The sequence below is a fragment of the Glycine max genome, chromosome 8 (assembly GCF_000004515.6).
Source record: "Glycine max cultivar Williams 82 chromosome 8, Glycine_max_v4.0, whole genome shotgun sequence".
Taxonomy (NCBI): Eukaryota; Viridiplantae; Streptophyta; class Magnoliopsida; order Fabales; family Fabaceae; genus Glycine; species Glycine max.
Genome location: NC_038244.2, coordinates 6,372,376 through 6,396,533, shown reverse-complemented (window position 1 = coordinate 6,396,533; position 24,158 = coordinate 6,372,376). Strand labels below are relative to the sequence as shown.

Here is a 24,158-nt window from a genome sequence, read left to right as displayed (position 1 = left end):
TAAACATATATTTTTGTTTGGTGGGATTGTTACTGTGGAAATGACTATAAGTATTTATACTAATGATAAACATTGTGGTATATGATTTTTATACAATTAGTACGATTTATGATTGAAGAAAAATGAGTCTATTGTACTTGTAAATATATGAGAAAAAATTAATTTATTATATAACAAGTTTAAGATTCTTTGTATAAGATAATTTGATATATAAAATCTTAAAATTTTATAGGGTCCTTTTAAATTTTAAAATCCATTAAAATCTGAACTACAAAATCTTAATTATAATTTAAAAAAATCATAAAAATCATTACAGTCTTACGTAATCTTTTAAAATCCGCATGTAAAAATAATTTTTTAAAATCCTATTTTTTTCCTTTGAAAATAGTCATTACATTCTCCCTGAATATACTTGGGAAAGGGGTTCTCTTGTTATGATACACTGCCGATTTGATACCAACATCAGTGAACTTTTTACATTAAATTTGAAGTAGAATAAAGGCACCAGCAGTGATCGAAAAAGAGAAGAAAAAAAAAATTGAGCTTCAGTCATCATTGAGCAAGAGAGAATGAAATTTACTACAACTAAATATCTAAACTGTATAGTTTTTATGTTGGAAGTGATACAATTATACAAATAGGTGATAATTTACTGTTTACCATTTCTAAGAGCTTTATTTTCTTTAAGATAATAAGCTAACATATGGTAATACCTAACTAATCACTATTTTACCAATTTATTCCTTTATACCCTCGACAAACTCATGCAAGAGTATACATGGCAAGGGCTGAGATTGATATTGCCTCCACAGTCCCCGACCTCGATTCCTTGACATACACATCTGTATCCGCCCGTACCCGTCTTCGATACTTGATGGGTTAAAATTTGTTAACTCATCCTCCTCGTACATGTCAGGTATCAGGTATCCCCTGTCCCTGCCCCATCCCCGATTCAAAATTGTAAAAAAAATTATATTGAAAATCTTATTTAAAAAATGATTTTTACACACTTATTTTTAACTACTTGTATTTGCAGCGCATTTATCTACAAAAAATTATCAAGAAAAGAATCTTAAATTATGTAAAAATTATAAAAAAAAATTAACAAGTAATTAATAAAATTTTAATAATTTCATCATCGGGACGGGTAGTGACATCCTCATCCCCGACCCTTACTCCGATTAAAAAAGTCGGATAATTTCATGCCCAGATATTCCCCATCAAAATTGAGACGAATTTGAACGAATACTCGAAGGAATGGGATTTCATTGTTATGCCTACACAAGAGCAATTCTCAACCCTGAATTTATAGTGACAATTAATGCCGGGAGAGAGAAAACAATGTTGTGTAATTCCAGGATAGTTGATAAATAATGTCTTATCTCTTAAATATGTGATTAAATAAATCTTTGTGTGTGGAATAAATTATTTATTTAAAGATATTAGTTTTTTTAAATGGATTTTAATATTTTGAAATATTAACTTTTAACTTGGATTTAAAAAAAAATACATAATAACCTTGGTCTATATACATCAACAATTTGCTCTGATAACAGGTTCGGCGCGTACCATCAGTCAGGCCGGGATCGATTCTTCAACATTTGGAACAGCATGTTCTGATAACAGGTTCGGGGAAAGCAAACAGAAAGTGGAGAGTTTTATGGTGTGCCATTACATGGGTTACTTGGAATTGGAGGAATAATGTTGTTTCAGAGGTTCTATTTTTAACTTGGAAAAAATGTGGCATGATGTTCTCTTTCATTGTTGGTCATGGCTGAAAACCTTTGACGTAAACAAGGGTCTCTGTATCTATCATTAGGGGAATTGATACCAAGCTGGAGTCATGTGGGATGGATGGGTAGTTGTGCAGCACTGTCAGGAAAACCATAGTGCAAGTTTACTTTTGTTTGAAACGGATATAATAGAGGGAGACCATGAGGACAAGGAGGAATAAGCCAGAAGGAAGCTGAATGGTCATATGAAAGTGCAGGGTAGATGCTTCATCTTTAGTATCTTATTTTATACTTATCAAGGCACAAAGTATGGGTCTAGAGAGTAAGCAGTTGAAATTTCTTGTACTGTTGTATTAAGTTTGAAGGGTTTGTAAGGTTAATATGTTCACAGTGGAAGATTTAAGTCATTGTGAACATAACATTTATATTTAGGCACTGCTTGTGCTATTATTCAATAGGAGTATGTTATAATTTGCTTATTAAAAAAAACAATTTTCTCATGAAAATATTATTAATTGTATTAATAATAGTAAATACATAGCAAAATTAATTATACATGGGTGAGAGTTTTTTGTTCAGTATCCATAACGAAAAGCTTAAAAATACAGGCAAAACTTGTATTAATTAAAGATAATTGTTTTTTTAACACCTTATACATTACATTTTTAGTTCTAATAAAAGGATTTAAATCATCATCATAAATTAATATCTTTAGTCTATTTTGAGATTTGACTTTAGAAACTGCAGTGTATAAGATTGTAACATATACAACAAAAACTTATTTTAAATGTGTTACAGGGATGTCTAACATCCAGGTTATTTTTGTCAAAAAAAGACTTCTCAAAAGGTAGGGGTCTAAATAGTCAATTGAGGGGCGCCAATAGTAATCCTGGGATGAAATCAGTCCACACACCTATAGTTGTTGTGGACTAATTTGAGGCCATGTAAAGACATTTATTTTGGTAACCTCACTATTACATCTTGCATCTGCATTTGCATTCTGGACATTTCGAAATGTAAATTGAATTTTTCAGAATGCAATATGAGGTGCAGATACAATAGTGAACGTGTAGAATACAATAGCCACATCTAAGTTGTAGAAACTCACATTGTTTACTTTTTCAACCCAAGTTTTCTTGGACCAAAAAACAAACCCAAATTTCTAAAGAAAAAATTGAGTGGTTATTGAAAGAATTCAAATTGGGATGTTACTTTATGTATTTTCACTATTGTTTTCTACTTCCTTCTATTGCATTTTGAGTTTAGGGTTTATGGTTTGCATCACATGAACCAACCTTTCTACTCTATCATAATGAGTTTTATGGATTTTTTTTTTCCAAAAAATTAATTCTATTTTATTATACTTTACTTTATTTATGACTCTTTATGAATGGATATAATATGGATTATTGTAACGAGAAATGTTAGCGACACTCTCTCACACTTTTTTTAAGATTCTTTTTATGATTGGTTAGAATTTATTGGAAAATACCATTTTTTGTAGGTTTTACTTGTCGTTTAATAATTTTCTTTCATGATTTATATTAAATGAGAAGCAAAACATACCAAAATTGATTATTTATAATAAATTATAACCAATCATACGGAAAGTTTTTGAGAGGGAGTGTCATTAATATTCCTTGCAACAAGATATGCTAACGACACTCTTGCTTACACTTTTAACTTATCTTGAAAAGTAAGTTCAACATCTTCCCTTTTTCTATAAATATTTTTTCTTAAAATTCATAATTGTCACTTTTAAATAATTAATTAATTCCCATTAACTCTTGGAGAAAAAAAAAATTATTATCTATTTTTTAAAGAATCAAACTAAGGCTATGTTTGGAAGCCATTTTAGTTAACTTTTTACTAGTTGAAAAATTTGTTTGATTATTCGGCAAACAAGTTTATTTTTTAAAATATTAACTTCTAACTTTTTATACTTTATTTATCTTTTATTCTTAAAATATTTATTCAGCTTTTTTGTTATCATTTTTAAAAATGTCCTTTTACATTTTTTTAGTTATTTTAATAATTAATTTTATCAAACACTTATAATTTAATAAGTTAACTTAAAAGCTCTTGACTAACATGTAGTTTTCTAGTTAGTTTGCCAAACATAGTCAAAGTGAATATGAATGTCTTTTGAGAAATACATTTTTCTTTCCTTTGACTTTAGTTATTGACATAATTAGGGGTGTTTATGGGCCTGGTCAACCTACGACCAAATCTGACCCAAAATTATATTGGGTTAGATTTTTTAGATGTTCGAGTTAAATCAAGTCAATCAAATTAAAACTTGATCATATAATTAAATTTATTATTACATATAAATTAATTGTTAAATACAAAATATATTAATTTATAGTTCACATAGATTATTAAATCATTAAATTAAATTAATCATGTGTTTTTTTCTTTTTTTAAGTTATTATTTTTATCATTGTCTTTATTTTGTTTATGTTTTCTCATGCTAATATAATATTTTATTTTTACCTAAAATAAAAGTATTATCTTAACATTAAAATCATTAATTATATTAATCAAATATTATAACAATTTAATTTTTTTTTGTATTTAATCATTATATACTTACAAATTTTATTATTCTAAAATTTTATTGAATATTCAGACCCAATTAATCCAACTTGAGCCAATCCATTTACATCAAATTGAATCAGGTATGAAAAAAATTACACAACCCTAATCCATAAAAAGTTGATTAGATTTAATAACAAATTAGTTCAACCCAACTCATGAACACCTCAAGTCCTCAACACACCGATGGAGGTTATAGCTATTCAATAGTATGTTTTTTTTTTTTGCTAATTTTAGTGTATAGATTAGGTTGCTGAATTTTTTTCATTTGGACGGGTTATTTTCCTATAACAAATGAACTTTTAAACCTTTATTTGTACAGACTCGTTAAATTATTTTTCAAGACTTCGAAAATTTTCTAACTAAAAGCAGCAACTTTATTTGAATTATGATTTGTTTTTAAAATCTCAGATCCCTTTCATTGAAATTCCAATTATGAAACAAAAATAAATAAATAAAAACACCAATTTATTATTAATAAACCTTCATATCGTACAAGGTACTTGCAATAAAACAAATTTATAACCAATCCAATTCAGTAACAACTCATGACCTCTTAAGTTGTAAATCTAGACCACTTACTAAACGAACATTTCAAGAAATAAAAGAGTAATCTTTAACCAACATTAGTCTATGCTGCTGCTAATGTTCTTCGTGCATCAATCCCAATTCCAAATTAATGAACCTGCAAAAAAATAGAAAACATGAAAGGATTTAAAAGAAATTAAAACAAAAGATGAACAACGGTACGTAGTAATAAAGAAATTAAAACTAAATGTATTAATAAACAAAAGATCAACAACGGTACATCCATTTGGTAAAAAATAAAAACAACAACGGTACATCTATTAAATACAAAAATATCAATTTGGGTCCAAAAAGAGAACTGAGATTAATTTAATCTCCCAATCATAGATATTGACATTGAAAATATTTTTCGTGTATGTATCATGAAAACACCTAAAATAGAATTTTTAATTGAAGGTTAAATCAATGATATTTTCTTTAACTGAGAAACTAAATTGATGTTAGGCTTAAAAAAAAACAATTGAGGGATTCAAATGTGTGCTCACTATTACGAACATCATGATTTCTAGATAAAAATAACAAATAGAAGACAAAAATATTAAACATATAAAAACCTTGACGATTTTTTTTTATTGAAAAAATTTCAGTTAAGAAATTAACTGGCATTTAATTTGTATTTAAGTTTAAAATTGACTCGTCATTTACTTGCTTAATTCCATTTTTTTGAAAACATATTTCTCAAATTCCTAATTTGAATTTGAGTAACCAAGTGATTGAATGTTAATATGTTGAAGTTAAGGTTGAACCGTTTAAGTATTATTTGAGTTTGATACTTGACGAAAATAATTTTTGATTAACTTTTACTCACCTCTTGACCAAACTTTGAATCAATCTTTTTTTTGTGATGAATGGAGACTTAAAATAAAAATTCATAACTACTTTAACCTGACTTATTTATTTTATGCAAGTTATTTTTTAATACTTAATTCCATCCTTTTAGAAAACTTAACATAATTTGAAATCTCATTCAAAAGTCTATTTTGTAATAATAAAAAGAAGAAGAGTTATTCTATGTATACCTCGATTGTTTGGAGATTAATTAGGAGAAAGACCACCTTGAACACTCTTCTTCTTACCACCTTTCTTCTCATCCTTCTCATCCTTCTTTTTCTCATTCTTCTCATCCTTCTTTTTATTCGAAGGTGATTGCTTGTATCCTATACCGTTGGACGTATTTCTAGGATCCGAATTATCCATGATGAAAGAGATCAATACAAATTTTGGTAACGATAGACTAACAAAATAATATTGTTGATGTATCTTCTTCTTGGAGGGTCATATTGAACTTGATCTTTATTTATAATTACTTCATCGTGTCTCGTAATTCATGGTAAATTAAGTTACAAGAAACTCTTTAGTAATTTAAGATACAAAATCATAGTTATCTTAAGGAAATTAAGATTAAGTTTGTTGGCAAAAAAAATAATAATAAAAGGGAATTCATATTAAGGCCACAAGAAACTACATGTAAAAAGTGATCAGAGAAATTGTTCCATGCAAGATCACATTATTCAATTGAAGAGCATTTCACTTTGACTTAATAACTAATTAATAGTAAACAATATTTTAAATTTGTACCGAATAAGACTACTTTCAACAAGATATTTTAGTTAGTTTTTAACTTTTTTTATTGGATGAAAAATTTATTTAACTATTTGGTAAATAAATTTTTTAATAACTTCTTAATAGCGTTTCTTGAAATGTTATTTTTTAAAATGCTAGTTTTTAGCTTCTAATTTTTAATATTTTTTTCACTTTTATCTTCAATATATTTATTTAATTTTTTTGTTACTTTTTTAAAATAAATCATGATTTTATTATTTTTCTATCATTTTATACTTTTCAGTTATTTCAACAACCAATTTTAATTTTTATCGAACGCTTGTAATTTAATAAACTAATTTTTCAACTTATAACTACCAACTTTCAGCTCACTTTCCTGCTTCCAACTAATTTTAAAAATAACTTAAATTATTTTTTTTATGCATGCATTTAATTATGGTTATACTTTATGAATTGAAAAAAAAAAGTTGAGGTGGAGGTTTGAATGTTAGGACTTAGGGATTAATCTCAAGCCTCAATTGTGGGTTAGAATGCGTGTTAAATTGAAATTCTTGGTAAAGTTCAACGGCATATACTACCTCTTGGTAAATTACACGTATATGCGTCGGAATTTATTTATTATTTTCCTAAACTTTTCATCACCAATTATTTCTTTTATTTCGAAATTAAACTAAATTGAGGTGAATGTTATTTATTGGGGGGGGGGGGGGGGGGGGGAAAACCTTGTTCTTCTGAGATGTTATAAATATTTTGAAGGAAAACAAAAAGTATGGATATTGTTTGAAGATCTAATTAAGAATACTATCACAAATCTTAATGCTCAAGTAATTGTTCAATGGGACTGATGTTTCCATGAACTGTGCTACAGGTTTCGATGACATTACACTGAAAGATAGGGTCGTCAAGGTATGAACTACGAAACAGGTGGTCAATCACTCAATCATGACTAAGATCAATACTTCCATAAAATAAGAATTCCCTTGTTTTTCTCACAAAAATATCACGTATCGTGTTTTGTAATTAATGTAATATTGTTTATTGTTTTCTAATAATATACAGAAAAAAGTTAGTGTAATTTTCACAATAATTTCAATGTAATGCATTCTTAATTTCTGTGTTTGAACACGTAAACTCAAACTTGCTTTTTACTTACATTGCATTGCCCATGAGGATTAAACTTATTAATTTTCAAAAAATGATTATAAAAATTATAATCAGGAGCATTTTTGTAATTTTATATTTTATCATAAATTTTGCATGACAAAACGAAAAGTGATGTCTATTTTTTTTTTTTATAAAAAGTTTAATACTTTTTGTATTTTTATTAAAGTTTACCAACGAATAGACCTCACTTGGCTGTTGGCATTTAACATTAGACCTTCAATAATTAATACTGCTACCCAATATATTTCGCCCCCATTTTATTAAGTCTAAAGAATCTCCCTCTAAATAAGTAAATATATTGTTTGGTCTTTTTTCCCATCAATGAATTTATTGATACAGCAACAAAAAAATCAAATTAATATTTTATTTTCATAGTTCTAAATCCTGGTGTATTTGGTAAATGGCTTCAAATTTGAGCAAGTTGCTAGTACTGTAGGAGGAAGGACAAAAGAGGATAATAGAGTGAACAAAAAATGTCCCAAAAAGAGCTTTGGTGCTTAGTGAATGACTTTAATGCAGTGCAGAATGGGAGAGAAAGAAAAGGGGTGGCATCACAAGAGGAGGAGGATGAGACACGGTTGGATTCCAACAACATCTGTCAGAAGATTTGGAGCTCACAAAAGTACCCGATTTCAAGAGGATCACACTTGAATACTTGATACGAGGTTGATGACTCATCAACAATCAAACCAGATAGATTTCTATTATTAAAAGTTGATTCTGAATAGAAAAACTCATCTTAGTATTGAATAGAGACATATCAAATCATTGCCCAATCAATAATCATACTCAAAACTCCTAACAACATTAAGCTCCAAATCCATTTTGATTCAACAAGTGTTGGCTACCTGGATGTTATCACAAAATGCTGCAAGAGTAGTGGCTACACACGAACATAGAAGGATGGAAGGCATACATGTGTTAAAAGAAAAGATATAAATACTAAAATTCTAACTCTAAAGCTAGAAAAAGAAGTTTTTGAAAATCTAGATGCCATTTTCAACTCACTTGATTGGTCAATTTCTGAGTTAATTAATTATAAATAAATTACAGTCTGCTTTCAACTGTGTCACCATTTTATTGAACTAACTCTTAGCAAGCATGGAATAAGTTTCATTTTCATAGTACATTTTTTCCTTTCTAAACAAGTGCACCATCAGGGAGTTTAACAAAAAAACAGAGAAAAAGATGAGTCGCACATACAGATTAGGTCCAAGTAGTAACATGTTTATGAACTTGATACTGTAACATGCAGGAACAGACACAACATAAGAACTCGAATCCACGTCGTGAACATCATGTTTCTGGAGTTATTACTAAACATGCTAAGAAAATATACAACACAAAGGAAACCGTTTTTCAAAGAAATGTTAATGACGCTTATTCCCTGTGGCTGCTTCCCATGCCTGCAAGACAAGATTCCCAATTTCTTCTACTCCAATCTTATGCTTCACCTGCACATACATATGCAAATAAAGTTAAGAGAGAACAAGATTCCCAATTTCTTCTACTCCAATCTTATGCTTCACCTGCACATACATATGCAAATAAAGTAAAAAATTTAAAAGATTACGGCTACAGACCATAAAAAAGATATATGGATTGGATGCTCAAAAAACAATTTGGTTAGGATACTAAAAATTGGAAAGCTGAAAGAAGATTCTAACGCTATAAGGAGAATGGTGGATTGAATAAGGCATAACTCACAACAAGCTATTATTATGTTAAAAGGAAGTGAACCACACAATCTTCAGCGTGTGCACACACTACAAACACATATAAGGAACATATTAAGTAAAAAAGTGAGAAGCGGGAATTACAATCTTGATCAATGTCCTCTATATCAGGTGAGAGGGTAAACAAATCTACCATTTAATAATAGTCAATACCAGATATCAATTTTACTTATAATAATAAATAGTCACTTGCCTGCTTATAAACAAATGTAAGACTCACAACACAAAACATCACTCCATCAATTTTCTCAGAATTTATCCGATGAAAGCTCTTATTATGGGTCAATATCATTGGTGTTCACTCCATCAATTTTCTCAGAATTTATCTGATGAAAGCTCCTATTATGGGTTGATATCTTTGGTATGTGAACAAGACAGTGCCCATCTGTTTTAAAATATGATAGAATCAATATAGATAGAACTAATTTTAAACTGTTGAATGTAATTGAGATTTGTACCGAAATTAATCGCAACCACAGATTTTACATTAGGATATGTGCATGATGAGGAGAACAAATTCCTGGTGTAAACAAACAGGCACTCAGTTTGTTTAAACAAGGGAAAAATGCAATCCAAAAACAAAGTCACAAAGGCAGAGTACTTCCTTGGTTTTATGCCTACACATGACTTCAAGGTTTGGCCATTTATTTTGCATTAATGGTTTGTTATTTAATTCATTCTAATTACAGACAAAAGCAGAGTACTTCTGTTCTCTTTGTTTTATTTTTGTTTAACAAAAAAACCATTTGCTTTAAGTGTGATAAAAATTCAGACATTACAAGCAAGCATAGTTACTTAAAAAATAACAGAGAAAAGAAGGCATTCATTTTCTTGGGAAGATGACATCACGCTTCTCTTTCACATTGATAAGTTGTACCAATTCTTTTTATCCAGTATAAAATAGAGCAAAACAATAAAATTGACTCGGAGACAAAGCTACTGCAACCCAACATATACAAATCCAATTAAATCCAACATGATAGTGATTGATGAACAATATGCTAGGGTGAAAAGTAAAGGAGCCTCTCTTTTTTTTCAGTTTTTGCTAGACTATTAAAGATGAATATATGAGCTATTTGTATGTACTTTTGCCAGTGGACTCTCAAACAGCCCCTTTCACGTAATGTACTTTCTGAATCGGCATATTCCTGGTGATCATCAGCTAGCAAAGAAGTTACTACATTGTGGTTGAGGGTTAAAGTTAAGAGGACCAGACAATATTGTTAAGAGAAAGTTAACTGCTGGGTATGTTAGTGCCACAAAGGGTGCAAGCACAGAAAAATTGAGCACAGCAAACCTAAGAGAAAAGCTGAAACTTGGATATACCAATGGGCATGGCATTAAGAGAATTAGGCAGCAATTTAAAATTTAAAAACTACTAAGCCGACAAATAATGTACTTAACTAACCTGTGCAAAGACAAATGGCCCTCCATCTCTCATCCGCAGAGCATCCCGCTGCATGACTGCCAAATCAGCCCCAATTGCAGGAGCAAGGTCAGTCTTGTTTATCACCTGGAATGAAGTCCAATCAGTTCCATAATCATATTCAAAAATCATGCAACAAGGATTGTATTAATGAGTCCATGAAAACCACAGTGCAAAGAGCTATGCAAGTGGCACTTACAAGGAGATCAGCTTGCGTGATTCCAGGACCACCTTTCCGAGGAATTTTATCACCGCCAGACACGTCTATTATGTAAATAATATAGTCAGCCAATTCCCTGCTGAAATTGGCAGCCAGGTTATCTGCAGAAGAAAGAAACTCAAGTGAATATCCAAAGCTTTTGGGATCTAACTTAATTTAAAAAACAATGACATATGTAAGTGCAATAAGATTGATATCATATTTAACTTGATTTTAAGCATGGTAAGCGGTAACTATGAGTTTCATTTTCATGCACTATTAGTATAAAGATTTTCACACTATCAACTAATCAAAATTCATCTCAGATATAACTTTTAAAATAGTTATTATAAAAATTAACAAACTTATCATGCATGACAGTTTGTGATTAAATGACCATATAAAAATTTGTTACACTATTCATGCATTCTAATTAATTCTAGTACACACCTTTCACATTGAGGACTGAACATCTTAAAATTTACAAGTAGTCTGATAATGACCTGATAATTCCAACAACAGTAACCAGACTCTGATATTATCTTAAAATTTAGGTTTAAGCTTAATTCAGCTCCAAAAATTAGCTCAAGATGCGAGGGTTGTCTCTCGTTTATATATACTATTTTGATTATATCACTAGTCGACGTGGAATCTACAATACTCAGCAACTAATTAGATAAAAAAAAAAAAATACCTCCCCCAGATTCACAAAGAAGTATATCTGCTTTGAAGAGGTTAGAAAGCTCCTCCAGCGGTCCAAGATTAATACTGATGTCCTCCCGAATAGCAGCATGTGGGCAACCCCCAGTTTCTACAGCGCGTATCCTTTCCTCAGGAAGTGCTTTGTGCTTCACCAAGAACTCACCATCCTCTTTAGTGAATATATCATTTGTCACCTAAAACAAGCACATTTAGTCAATTTAGAATTTTTTTTATCGGAAAAATGTTAATGGTTAGTTTTCGTTAGTAGGAGAATCGATTCCGCGACTTTCCTTTCTTTTTTGGCCATCCAACCAACCATGCATTTCCTTAGTCGATTTAGAATATTAATTGGAATAGAAGGAAATAATGGTAAAAAAGTATAAACGATGTGAATTGAACATTGGAAGAAAAAGAACTCACAGCTGCGAGACTGTAGTTTTCGCGCAAGAGTTCACAAAGGGCCAACATGAGAGCTGTTTTGCTGCATTGCGATGAAAATGAAAAAAAAAAAAAAGAAGAAGAGGGTTAGTTTAGTTTCATGGAGAGGAGAAGGGAGAAGAGAAGAGGGGTGTGGGACCCACCCAGTACCGACGGGTCCACCGATTCCGACGGTGAAGGCTCTTTCGTTGAAGTTTCTGTTGAGAAGCGGTGGAGCTCTTCTGGTGAAGTAGCCGGGGGAGTAAATGGGTTCGTGAGAATGCGGCGCCAGACCATCGTGGCTATGGTACACCTTCCCATCCTTACCTACCCATGAGTTGGTCTCTCCCTCTCCATCGTGATGATGATGGTGATCATGATCATGATGATGATGATCGTGATCTTGATGGTGGTGGTGGTGGTGGTGATGGTCGCCTTCAGAAGCCATTCAGTGTGAGTGAGTGTGAAGAGTGAGTCCGGTGATTCAGATCTGACAATTGGAAGGAACAAAACAAACAACCAGCAAAAGATCAACCACATATACGACGTACTTGCTACTACTTCCACTCCACTCAAATAAATTAGCTCTAGTCAACATTTATAGATTTTTTTTTCAGTTCAAAAGGATTCTCATTTTACTAATTTAGATAATTAGTTCAAATTTATTTTAATTAATTAAATAAAATAGGAGGAAATTAAATAAAGATATTTTAGTCTACTAGTAATTAGATTTCACGCCATTTCATTATTTCTTATCTACCTGTATCAACCTTAAAAATAATATCATTGAAACCGAATAAATCTATCTATAATAATATTTAATTTACTAATCCAATAACAGATTTAAATTCCGCTTGACAGGTTCAAATCAAATATGATTATAATGACAGAAAAATCTCTATCTAACTATTTAATATAATTGTATACTCATTTCTTAAATTCAAAATCACTTGTTAAAGTTGCGTGTTTTAACGTTTTAATTGATTTTTTTAGTTCGTCCATGAGCCCACAACCGTGATATGGATTTGGATGCTCTGTTCTTCTATGTTCAAAGTTCTAGGGTGAAACGTGAACATCCAATGGCTTGTACCAAGAAGACAAATTTATACTCTGCTGCATTTCTTTGCTTGTTTAATTGAGACTAACATGCCTAGAGCCACGTTATCAGTAATTCAACAAAATTATGACCACATCGTTTGTTACAAAACCTGTCAGGCTGTCGTATTCATTGTTTTGTTCGGGTTTGAGATGATATACTTCCACCAAACATTTATCATAACAATCATCTCTAATGTATTTTTATTTAATAAAAAATATTATAATTTACAGAATATTTCGTTGATAGAAACTTTTACTTCTAAGGTAATACCTAACAAAGTTATTATTACTTTTAACATTTTTTTACCAAATAACTTTTAACATCTATTGGTTGAATCATCCGTCAAGAATTTATACACGTAAAATGGTGAACAACTAATGTGAGTTAACTAACTCAAACTGTTGTAAGAATAACCAGTAATAGATTTACGAGAATAAGGACAAGTGACTCAATCTAAATCACTAAAACATTTCTGTTGCATATTATAAAAAAAGTATATAAATATAAAAAAAGAACATGAGGAATAATATTTGTGTATGACCCTAAACGTTAAACTATGTTATCTCTTTGAACCATCAAGTCGCACTCATGGATTCCAAAAATATATATTATCTCTTCCATTTTTTTGCAAAATGTTAAACTTGAGTTTGGCGCCTTAGAGCATTTCCAACACTGATTCTTGAAAGAAGATCTTAGCTTTAAGATCTGATTTTCCTAAGATTTATTATTGGAGTTGACAATGATCTATATGTTATTGATAAGAACAAAGAAAATGGTTGCGAAGGGAAAGAAGGAAAGTGTGGGGAGTCGTGCAAGAGGGAGGAGAAGGTGAGGGTTTGTCGTGTGACGGAGAGTGGGGGTGGGGTTCGCAAGGAGTAGATGGTGGTGGTGGGATTTGCAAAGGGGAGGGTGGGGGTGTTAGAGATCAAACCCAAAATCTTTGGTTCCGTAGACCAACGCCTTATTCATTGGGCCACAAAATCTTTATTGTTAGATTCCTGATATACTAATTAGGTTTAAGTATACTTTTGGTTCTTGATAAATATATGTTTTTTTTTTTTTTGGGTTTGATCTCTAATAAATTTTTCTTTCAGATTGAGTTTCTAATATTTCAAAATTTTTATCTTAAGTCCTTGTCGTTAGCTCGTAACCATTAATTGTCTATGTGACCGTTAAGCAGTCATGTAGGCATGCCACGTGTGGTGTCACCTGCGATTTTTTTCTAATTGGAATTACACATGAAAAAAAGGTTTTTTTTTAAAGTATAAAACGACATAGTTTTGCATGTTTAAAAAAAATCTTTTTTCTTTTTTTCTTTCTTTTCCCAAATAATTTCTTTTCCTCATGAACCTTTGTTAACTCATTGATAAATGTATCAAATTGTCACAAGTAATAAAGTATTCACAAGTCCAATTATCGAATCTACACAGACTTTGTTTGTACTTAGATTGATGCAAACTCAATTTTCAAGCAAAGATAAGGATTTTAAAATAGAAGATAAAAAGGGGTAAAAAATTAAGATAAAAATTTAAAGTAAAAGATGATAAAAATAGAAGATAAAGATGATGATATTGCGTTTGAATACTTAAATATAACTACCCTTGATGTAAAATTAATGTGTTTATCTATTTAATGTTATTCCAATTTTCACCCACATCTACTAAGATACTCAACCATGATCCTTGACAACGAAGAACCTAATTTATCTATTCTCTCTCAAATCCCTTTGTAGAGATAAAACAATACATTACATGAAGTTTAGTGATGTATGCATATACAAAACAAGATCACTCTATTCCTAATAATGAGTTGTTTAGATGTCATTTTAGGTATTACCATTTTTCAATGTATAATCCTTAAAATAAATGCATGGATGATCAGACCATACAATAAAATGAATAGTGGAAAAAAGATAATAAAAAAGAAATTGCATTTAATAGATAGTAAAAGAAGTTACATTACAAGGGTGTTGACTACTAGGCTCCCCCAACAGAAGAGTTTTAGCCTCTCATTATCATGAAAAATTTTACACTTTAGAGGCTGATGTGAACAGAAGAAGAAGAGGGATGGATAGAGGAAGAGAAGAGAATAATGGACATAAAAAGAAAATTTCTCCTATTAGAGATATTCAGACTTCATTAGAGAGCTCTGAGTCTCTGTGTGTATTTCTCCTTTACTTCCTACTCTTTTATACGACTAAGGTAACTTAATTTTCATGCGACCTTGCGCTTAACACGGTTTTCGCGCTAAGGACGCCATTTGAGTTTTTTTTTGGGTCTTTTGCGCTAAGCGTGAGCTAACTACTAAGAAAAGAGATAAGGTTGTCTTGTGTGCTAAACTAGCTGTCTTAATCTTCAACTTTTTTTCAACTTTTTTTCTTTGATTTTTTTGTATCAATTTTTCTCTAAAACACTTAAAATCTTCTGTTTTTAACTTATACTAATTAAAAATTATAAATATATTAATTTATTAAAAACAACATTAAAAAAAATTATAATCATTCTTAACAAAAATTAACTATTAAATTAACTCAAACTTTATAGTTATCAATCCTAGAGAGGGGTTTGGGTTTTGCCATGAGTGCTGACCTTCCCTTATAAACTTCGACCTTCGCACCGCTTCCATTCTTTCTCCCTCCCAATTTCACTTGCAGGTCAAACGCAGCGTTTTGGAAGAATGATACGCAGCGCCTTCTCGTTTGCAGCGGCTCCACCGTGCATGTCCATCTTCAGCACCACCACCGGCTCCCTCGTTTCCTCGCTAGAAGGCCACACCGTCGCCGTCACTGCCGTCGTGGTGGTCCCCTCCTCCACTGGCCTAAGCTACCGCTTTCGTGGATGAAACCATCCGCCACTGGGACTTCTCCGTTCCCGAATGCGTTAAGATTATCGACCTTTGCTTACCCATCTTCTCTATGGTAACACACTCAATACCGATATTGTCCTAAGCTAAGCATTTGTTAAATTGTTATTCGCTTCAAAACTTTTTATATCTTTATTTTTAGGTGGTGCCTTCGATATTGTCTCCGCGGGAAGAAAACGAGAAGAAGACGATGAATGTTATTCCTTACGTGTCTGTTCAAGATATAAACGCACTGGACAATCGCCCAAAGCCTTTTTATGGACAGATCAGAAAGTGTAATTTTTTCTTTCTTTTGGCACAGTGATGCCATTTGAGGAAGATGAAGGGTGATGGAGATAGAAAGAAGAAAGGGAACAATACAAAGTCTTTTTTACTTCTTTTTTTTTTTTTTTTTTAACTTTTTCTCACGTGTAATTACAAATGTTATACGTGGTATTACACGTGAGTGACATGAATGCTGTGTGACCAGTTAACGGGTGGCTAATTAATAATTACAGACTAATCACAAGAACTTACACTAAATTTTTTTAAATATTAAAAATCCAATTTAAAAGAAAATTTTATCATAAATCAAATAAAAAAACGTGTATTTATCATAAATGAAAAATATATTAAACCCTACTAATTATAATATAATTTATGTTCCTTATATTTTAAATGATACAAAAATATTATGATAATCCGTCTTAACTCTTAACTGACATCCGTAAACGACTATGAAATTTATTTTCAATACTAAATTTTCAAATATAATACCCATCCCCCAATAGGATGTATAAATTACTTTAATATCTAATTTTACCCATTTTAAAATGAATTTACTAGGCATTGTTTGTATAAAGTTTTTATAATGTAAATCAATCTGAATTTTTTTTCTTATATTTTGAAAATACTTATTATAAAAGTAAATGCATTAATTATATATGAAATTTTTTATTAAATAATAATGTAAAAAAATCTTTATATCAAGAGTGAATATATAATATATTGTTTCCATATTAGTATTTTAATTTAATTTCTTTGTACCATAGTGTATTATTTTTTACATGTCAACCAATATTGTAAAAAATAATAAACTTAGCATATAGTATTACTTAGTAATTAGATAATAGTGTACAAATTTTCAAGTTTTCTTAGTTTTTATAGTTTAAACTTTACAGAACTTCTAATTGGATTTTCCATTTTCAATTGGGTTCTGATTTTGAAATTTGACCAACTAGCCAACAATTATTTTTATCGGTTAAAAATTCAATACTCCTATTTTTGGTGAGCAAATTCGATACTCTTATGTCAGCCAAAGTGGCCCTGATAACCGAACGTGGAGTACCACAGCTTATAGCAAACCCCCATTAATAAATTAAAGCATACTAGGAGCTCTATTAAGCTCACACAAATATGGTCACACAAAGCTATGTGTAGATTTGCTTTTAGAGAAATTTACCTACTTTGCTTTGCTATACTTTTTGTCTCTCTTTATCTACAACTTTCTAATTTAATTATAACTCGCATGCTTAATGCTTATGATTCAAAAGCTGATTACACACTTCTAATTTAGCACCGTTATACAGTGCAGAGCCACAAATTGTTCAAGATGAGGGAGACATAACATTATTATTAACCCCAAACACTCTCAAATCATTATGTTTACTGTTTAAGCACATTACAGCTAAAAAATTGCTCACTTTTTCTTAAATCCTCACTATAAAATGAGTTGTAGTGTCCACTATTTTTTGCCATTCACACAACTATTTACAAACACTAACTAATTAGTAGTGTAGTTCTTGATCAAGTGATAGCTGGTAGAAAAATGATGGAGTGCTGCAAGATTGCTATAGTTCTCACCATCTACATTATGGCTATGTTGGTTTTTGCTCACTGTTGTGTGGCTGAGAATGTAGCTGAAGATGTTGCTGCAATTCCACCCACACCAATGGAAAGTGCAGGGGTGCATCTTTGTGCCTCAGCTGTTTTTGTAGTCACTGCTTTTGTGGTTGCTATGTTCACCTAAGCAGGGTAATCTGATGTCCACTTGCTGAGAGACTATACAGTTAATTACATGATTTAATTCTTTATTTTCCGTGGGTTGATGTTTGTGAAAACTGAGTTGGAATCTGGAATTCATCCATGTAATGTGCTTTGATGCAGAAATTAGTGTTTTCACAACATTGTCAACCATCTATGTATGTTTCCTTCACTTGTAATACAGCAAATGGTATAAACATGACACCAGCGTTGAACCTGAGGCAAAGATATAACTATATTGAATTAAGCATTAAGCATATGTTTAGTGTGATTTTCGAAGATATTATAATATAAACAGATGTAGAAACAAAGAACCCCATCTTCTTTTATTATACTAGATCACTCTTTCTATTGCATTTCCTCAATAAAATTCTTTAAATAAAGAAAAGAAAAGTGATTCTGCTGTGTTCATGCAGTAGCCTCTCCCAGGAGGTAGCCCCAAGAGAAGAAAAGCCTCCAGTGCAACTTCTCCATGTCTTTCCAGGTTCAACTTCTTACTGAAGATGATTATCTAACTAACTTCAAGTAAAAGTTTGAAGGGATAATTGGAAGAGCATATTGCAACTTATGTAAGTGACTGATAAGCTTTGTTAAGCTTATTTCAATGAACATCATGAAAAAAAAAAACTTATCAAAATAATCTGTTTTTTAACTTATTTCAATAAGCTTATGAGTAACTCTCATTTGATAAGAGCTTATTTAAGTTGTTTACCCAAACATGTCCTAATTAAATTAGCTAAACAGAAGTAGCTTTATCTTTAGTGCTTAAGGTGAATTATCTACCAACCTTTAATTTGGCGGGGAGGAGAATAAAATAAAAGATATATTGAAATATTTACACATTATTCTAGTGTACCAATTGAATGAAGCATCACACATGGGAACACAGTTGAGATACACATTTGCCACCATAAAGCAAATCAACATTTGCTAATCTGCAATCAAGTCCTAATCTCAGGCATTATTGTTGCCTTATGGATCCAAAAAGGTCATGGTACGGGCGTTTAGGAGCATCAGGGCGAGACACTATTTCCACAACTTTATAAGATGCCTCAGGATAAGCCAATGCCTCCACAGCCACTTCAGCAACTAAAGATCTGGATATGGAACCTTCATAAAGGGTGTCCTGATACACAAAAATGCTAAATCTTTCAACAATTGTTCCACAAAATATATACTTAAGATTCTAGTGTGAAAATTTAATAGCAAGTCAGAAATGTAGGCAATACCTCAGGCTCCATAACTATATTTCCAGTAGGAGGATCGTTTCTCAACCCACCAGGTCTTATTATTGTGTAGTTTATACCGGATTTCCTGATATATTTCTCTGCCTGTAGTTTTGCTACTAAGGTGAGTCCAAAAACATTAAGAAAGATGTAAGCCGGATTGAATAATTGTCCCATAGCAGCTCCATTAACTAAAATGGAACTGATAAGAATGAATCTGTTAACATTACGTTTCCTGCATGCTTCAACGAGGTTTACTGTGCCAAAATTGTCAACCTGCATAATGCGTCCTTTTATTATAAGAAAGCAGTGAATGATACAAAGAGACTGAATAATCCACCCACCCTGCAATGATCTTTTGCTCTATTGGTGTTTTTCTTTGTAATGTAATTGGTCTCATGAACTTATCCTCTAGGACATATGATGTTTCAAATTTGTGATACAGACAGGTTTTACCCCTTCAAAAATCACAAGTGAAAGTCTTGAAAATTCCGCAACTGAAAGCACATGGCAACACAAAAATTTGCAAATCTAAGTAGAAGAAAAGGATTCCAATGGTTTTCCATCATCAATAATGATGTCACTTACTAAACAAGAGATACAACATGAACCAAAGTGCATAATATAGACATGGAAGAAACAAAGATCCTGCCATCCTGGTTGTATTAAGTCTTCCCCAGTTTCATACAAAAATTATCAAGGGGAAAAGGGGAATCAATGTTTAAAGTTTAAACAATGGACGCACACAAGAAAAATATATATAACTTATCCCACTATCAGAAGTGTTCAAATAACTTAACCAATCGTGGATTCTGCATAAGTGAATATGTTGATGAGCACAACAATCAATCTGAATTACCACAACCTATTTTTCTTTTAAACCAAACCGAGAACACTAGTCAATGCCCACTGATATTAAAAGCGAGCCATACTAACATAACAAAAAAAGTTAAACAATTAATCATTACAACTACACTACCAAGACATAACAAAAGTTTGACAAACCTTCCATGGAGCAAGCAAATCCCACCCCGGGCGAAAGCCTGTGGCACACACTACTGCTTCTGAATCATCACCAATGGCCTCAGCTAGCTTATCAGAACCCTCTGTGACATCAGCTTTCACCTGCACAACATACACACCAACTCACTCATCTAAACCAAATTCCACACCAACTCATTCACAAACACACCAAATCATTCACAAACACACCAAATTGCATATCATATCACTCATACATATACACCAAATTTCCAATTTTTTGGCTCAATAATTAAAAAAATCACTTATTGTGCCAAGATAGTGGAAAAGATTACAATTTGAAGAGAAGGGTTGGCAGATGAAAGGGTTGTCTTGGCCTTGTCGACGTCTCTAACCCCAGCCTTAACAGCAAAGCCCTTTGCGAGTAACTGCTCAACGATTCTTTTGCCGGTGCTACCAGTGGCTCCAGCTACAAAAACTTTCTTCTTTGCTCCCAAATCCTCTCCCACTTGCTCACTGATCTCACTTCCTTCCATCTAACATTGAATAAAATAAAAGGGTAAGTGTATGTTTTTGACATGCACATGATGCTGGAAAAACCAAAAGACAAGATTGTGGTGTAATGTGTTGTTAACCTTTGCGAGATTGAGGAGGCGTAAGGAAGAAGAAGGTGCAGTGAAATGTTTTCTGAGATGGCGTTGGTGGAAAGTGGGAATTCTTACAGCAGTGAGAGTCGCAGCCATTGACATGACAGTGACACCGAGGAACCGAGATTTTTCTTGTAATTTCCAGCCTCCCTAAACAAGGCGTTCTAACCGTGCCACGTGTACCAATCACGTCATACGTTAGGATAAATAACCAAATTGGTTAAGAGTATGATGGAGTGATGGGATCATACATCAGATAAAAAAATATAAATTTAATCTTTTGATTAATAAAATATGTTTTTGTAAAATTAATTTAATATTAAATTATAAAATTTTAGAAGTAATTTATTGTTATCGGTAAGACTTAATTATCTCATTTTTTATTCATTTAGAAATTAAATTAATTTTTTTTCACCATTCTTAAAAAAAACCCCGAAACGCGTCGTTTTCTATTTGGGCAAAATTTCACAAAGCACAAGAAACCCTCACCGCCGGCGCAACCATCTGAAACCGGCGTTTGCAACTGGAAGCACCGGTGCTGTTAATTTTTAGGTTCAGCTCATCACTAGCATAATTTGTGAATTATAAGGTTTAGAATTGTGGCATCATGGGAAGCGAGGATGCGAAAGATCCGTTCAAAGGGGTGGATTGGAAGGCCGTTGGTGGCGAGATGCAGCAAAATCCGAGTGCTAAACCAGCATTGAAGAAACGATTACCAAAGAAAGTTAGGGAAATTCCTGAATTCTATTTCCTTCCACGATGGCCGCTACCCAAAGCCATTTTATTCTGCAGCGCATGCATTGGTGGTGGTGTAGCTGCTGGAATGCTTTTAGAGACCTGGATTGAAAAGAAAGTTAAAGGTATTTCGTTTTCCTTTGTCATTAAACTCTCAATTTAGGTTTGGACATTTAGATTTTGTTGAAAGTGGTGCACCAAATTGGTACCCGTCAATTTAATTGTTGAAATTACAAAAATTTCATTTCGGTCAGTCTTGTTAGCCCTGATTTTTGTAATTTTAAAATGATGGAAGGCCTTACTTTTTGGAAGCGATTTCTGATTTTCTAATGTTCCTAAAGTACTGCCAAAGTTGAGTGAACAACTACTATCATGGTAGCTAGTTACATCTTCAAATTTTCACCCCAAGCATCAACTTTTTTGTTGAAGAAACAAATTGCCCAACTAAATGGATTTTTCCATTATAGGAGTAGAACATAAAAATGTAAAATGAATTTTATAAAATCAAGTTATGCTTCTCAGTTTTTGGAGAAGTTAGATGAAAGAACTTCTATAAAAGTTAAAGTGCATAAGTTGATTTTAACTTATGGGAGAAGTTCAACTCATTTTACCTTTTTTTTTTAATGGAAAGTTTTCAGTTGCCAAGCTATCAACGTTCAGAATTATGCATTAAGTATTTTGTGTTGTTCAATGCATCTTCAGCTAGCTTGCTTCAAGTTTATGGCTATCTCATATGTTAAATGACAAAGTTTTAGTTGCTTGAAAAATGATTACTTTACTCTTATTTGTTCTAATTTTAAATTAGAGGTTGTTGCCATGGTCTTTTGTTTTGGTATTGCAGAAGATGGAGGGGTTATATGGGAATTTGACAAATAAACTCTTGGTGTTGGAAAACTAATGTCTCATACATTGCTGCCTCTGTCTTTCCCCCTTCCTACAAATTGGTCTCTTGGGCAACCCTCACTTCTCCAGAATTATTAGTTTCAGGGATTAGGGTGATTTATAAGTTTCTTGTTCTTGGTTAGACTCTTGATTGAGTAGTAATCGAGTTGACAAGGAGATAACTTGTTTAAATTTTGGAAATAATTCTTTTGTACTTGAAACATAAAAAGGTGACTAGAGATGGCCACAGTTTTTCAGTTTATGCTTGTTCACTTATACTATGATCCTAATTCTCTTTTTGGATTATGATAATTAAGAGCAGTACTTCATTTCCACATTTACTTCCTTAATTGGATGTACTTATGTTCCACCTTCGAGAAAAAAAAACAAGATATACTTATCCTCAATGTTCTCAGATAGGAATCATAGGATTGCGGGAGCAACAAAATTGATAGACTTTTCCTCTGTTACCTCCTCATAACCTGCACTCTCTCTCAGGAAGTTAGCTGTTTGTTTAGGTTTTAGGAACAATTATGATTGATAGTAAACCATCTCATGCTGCTAGGGTACAAGGAGTAGTTAGTTAGTTAGAGGGGTATAATATAAATAGGGGAGGTAGGATGCAGGGTTGAGGAGAATGTGTTGTGATTTGTAAATTCAGCATTAGCTCTTAGTGAGAGGGGTAATTTCTAGGAGAGATTTCTCTGCTATTCCTTGTTCATTTCAATTAGGGGTGGAAATGAGCCAAGCCAAGCCAAGTCTGACTAGGTTTGAGCTCGGCCTGAGTTGAATATGTAAGGCTTGAGCTTGACTCATTATGTAATAGGCTTTTTTTTAAGACTCGGCTCGACTTATATAAAAGCCTGGCTTGGCTCACGAGCCTATTTAAAAGCCTGCTTAAAGACGTTTTTGATTAATTAATTATTTTAAAACCTAGTGAAATACTAACTAAAAAAAGAAACTTATAAAATTTCGTATAAATAATGTACAAATTCAAAAATAATTGATAAACAAAATCATATTGAATTCAAGTCGTTAAAACACAAAGTATATCAAAAGAAAATAAAAAGAGCATAATATTAAAAAATGTATGGATTAGAGATGATTTGCATTTTATTCTACGTGAACAGTGTGCATGAACAGTAATAAAAACTGAAATTTTAAAATCCTAAAATTATTCTCCTCTTCGAAAAAAAACTCACTAAACTAAAAACTTTGGTGTTGTTATATAGGTCCTCAGCCCCAAAGCTTACAAATCTATTTTAAGTCCAAATCCATAAACGAAATAAAATAAAATCTGGACAAGATAAAATAAGATGGGATGAAATAAAATCTGGACGAAATAAAATTTGTATAAAATAAAATCTAGATAGAATAAAATCTGGATAAGATAAGATTTGATAAAATAAAGTTATTATTATTATTATTATTAGTTAAACAAACTGGCTTGTCAAACTTAACAAACTTTTTTTATGATTTGAGCTTGGCCTTTTTATCTAAATTTTTTTTTAAAAAAGCTTGAGCTTGACCTTTATAGTAAACAAGCCAAGCTGAGCCGAGCCTTACATAGGCCGAGTC

The 24,158-nt window shown here is 31.8% G+C and overlaps 3 protein-coding genes and 2 long non-coding RNA genes across 7 annotated transcripts; 2 read left to right on the top strand and 3 right to left on the bottom strand.

Moving 5' to 3' along the window:
- Nucleotides 1-4,798: 4,798 nt before the first annotated feature.
- LOC106799628 (uncharacterized) lies at nucleotides 4,799-6,188 on the bottom strand. Its single transcript, XR_001389317.3, has 2 exons — nucleotides 5,939-6,188; nucleotides 4,799-5,016 (listed from the first exon to the last, which is right to left on the bottom strand). It is a non-coding gene; the product is annotated as an uncharacterized lncRNA (long non-coding RNA).
- Nucleotides 6,189-8,852: 2,664 nt separating this feature from the next.
- Nucleotides 8,853-12,714, bottom strand: EU3 (Ni-binding urease accessory protein UreG). 3 transcript variants are annotated; one of them, XM_006584571.4, is made up of 6 exons: nucleotides 12,291-12,714; nucleotides 12,130-12,190; nucleotides 11,702-11,903; nucleotides 11,008-11,129; nucleotides 10,791-10,895; nucleotides 8,853-9,100 (listed from the first exon to the last, which is right to left on the bottom strand). In XM_006584571.4, the coding sequence occupies exons 1-6, from the start codon at nucleotides 12,572-12,574 to the stop codon at nucleotides 9,017-9,019; spliced, it is 858 nt and encodes a 285-aa protein (XP_006584634.1). In that variant the 5' UTR covers nucleotides 12,575-12,714; the 3' UTR covers nucleotides 8,853-9,016. The 3 variants fall into 3 exon arrangements, with proteins under 3 accessions (XP_006584634.1, NP_001238235.1, XP_014633864.1); NM_001251306.1 differs by lacking the exon at nucleotides 8,853-9,100 and adding an exon at nucleotides 9,125-9,175 and having other exon boundaries at nucleotides 12,291-12,574; XM_014778378.3 differs by lacking the exon at nucleotides 8,853-9,100 and adding an exon at nucleotides 9,577-9,767.
- Nucleotides 12,715-15,199: 2,485 nt separating this feature from the next.
- LOC102666467 (uncharacterized) lies at nucleotides 15,200-16,532 on the top strand. The gene is made up of 2 exons (XR_415421.4): nucleotides 15,200-16,142; nucleotides 16,230-16,532. It is a non-coding gene; the product is annotated as an uncharacterized lncRNA (long non-coding RNA).
- A 2,370-nt stretch (nucleotides 16,533-18,902) lies between these two features.
- LOC100812074 (uncharacterized) lies at nucleotides 18,903-21,071 on the bottom strand. Its single transcript, NM_001252923.2, is given in 5 exon segments — nucleotides 18,903-19,235; nucleotides 19,339-19,611; nucleotides 20,341-20,460; nucleotides 20,652-20,852; nucleotides 20,952-21,071. Coding segments are annotated over 5 exon segments (873 nt in total). The 5' UTR covers nucleotides 21,066-21,071; the 3' UTR covers nucleotides 18,903-19,070.
- Nucleotides 21,072-21,469: 398 nt separating this feature from the next.
- LOC100527870 (uncharacterized) lies at nucleotides 21,470-22,888 on the top strand. Its single transcript, NM_001251806.2, is given in 2 exon segments — nucleotides 21,470-21,823; nucleotides 22,540-22,888. Coding segments are annotated over 2 exon segments (288 nt in total). The 5' UTR covers nucleotides 21,470-21,570; the 3' UTR covers nucleotides 22,575-22,888.
- Nucleotides 22,889-24,158: the final 1,270 nt, after the last annotated feature.

Bases quoted from the DNA above. Each gene is read 5' to 3' on its own strand.
- EU3 (XM_006584571.4), bottom strand. From the start codon at position 12,574: ATGGCTTCTGAAGGCGACCATCACCACCACCACCACCACCATCAAGAT. The intron at 12,191-12,290 runs GTGGGTCCCACA...ATCGCAATGCAG, and splicing joins GGTGGACCCGTCGGTACTGG to CAAAACAGCTCTCATGTTGG. The intron at 11,904-12,129 runs GTGAGTTCTTTT...TGCTTGTTTTAG, and splicing joins AAAACTACAGTCTCGCAGCT to GTGACAAATGATATATTCAC.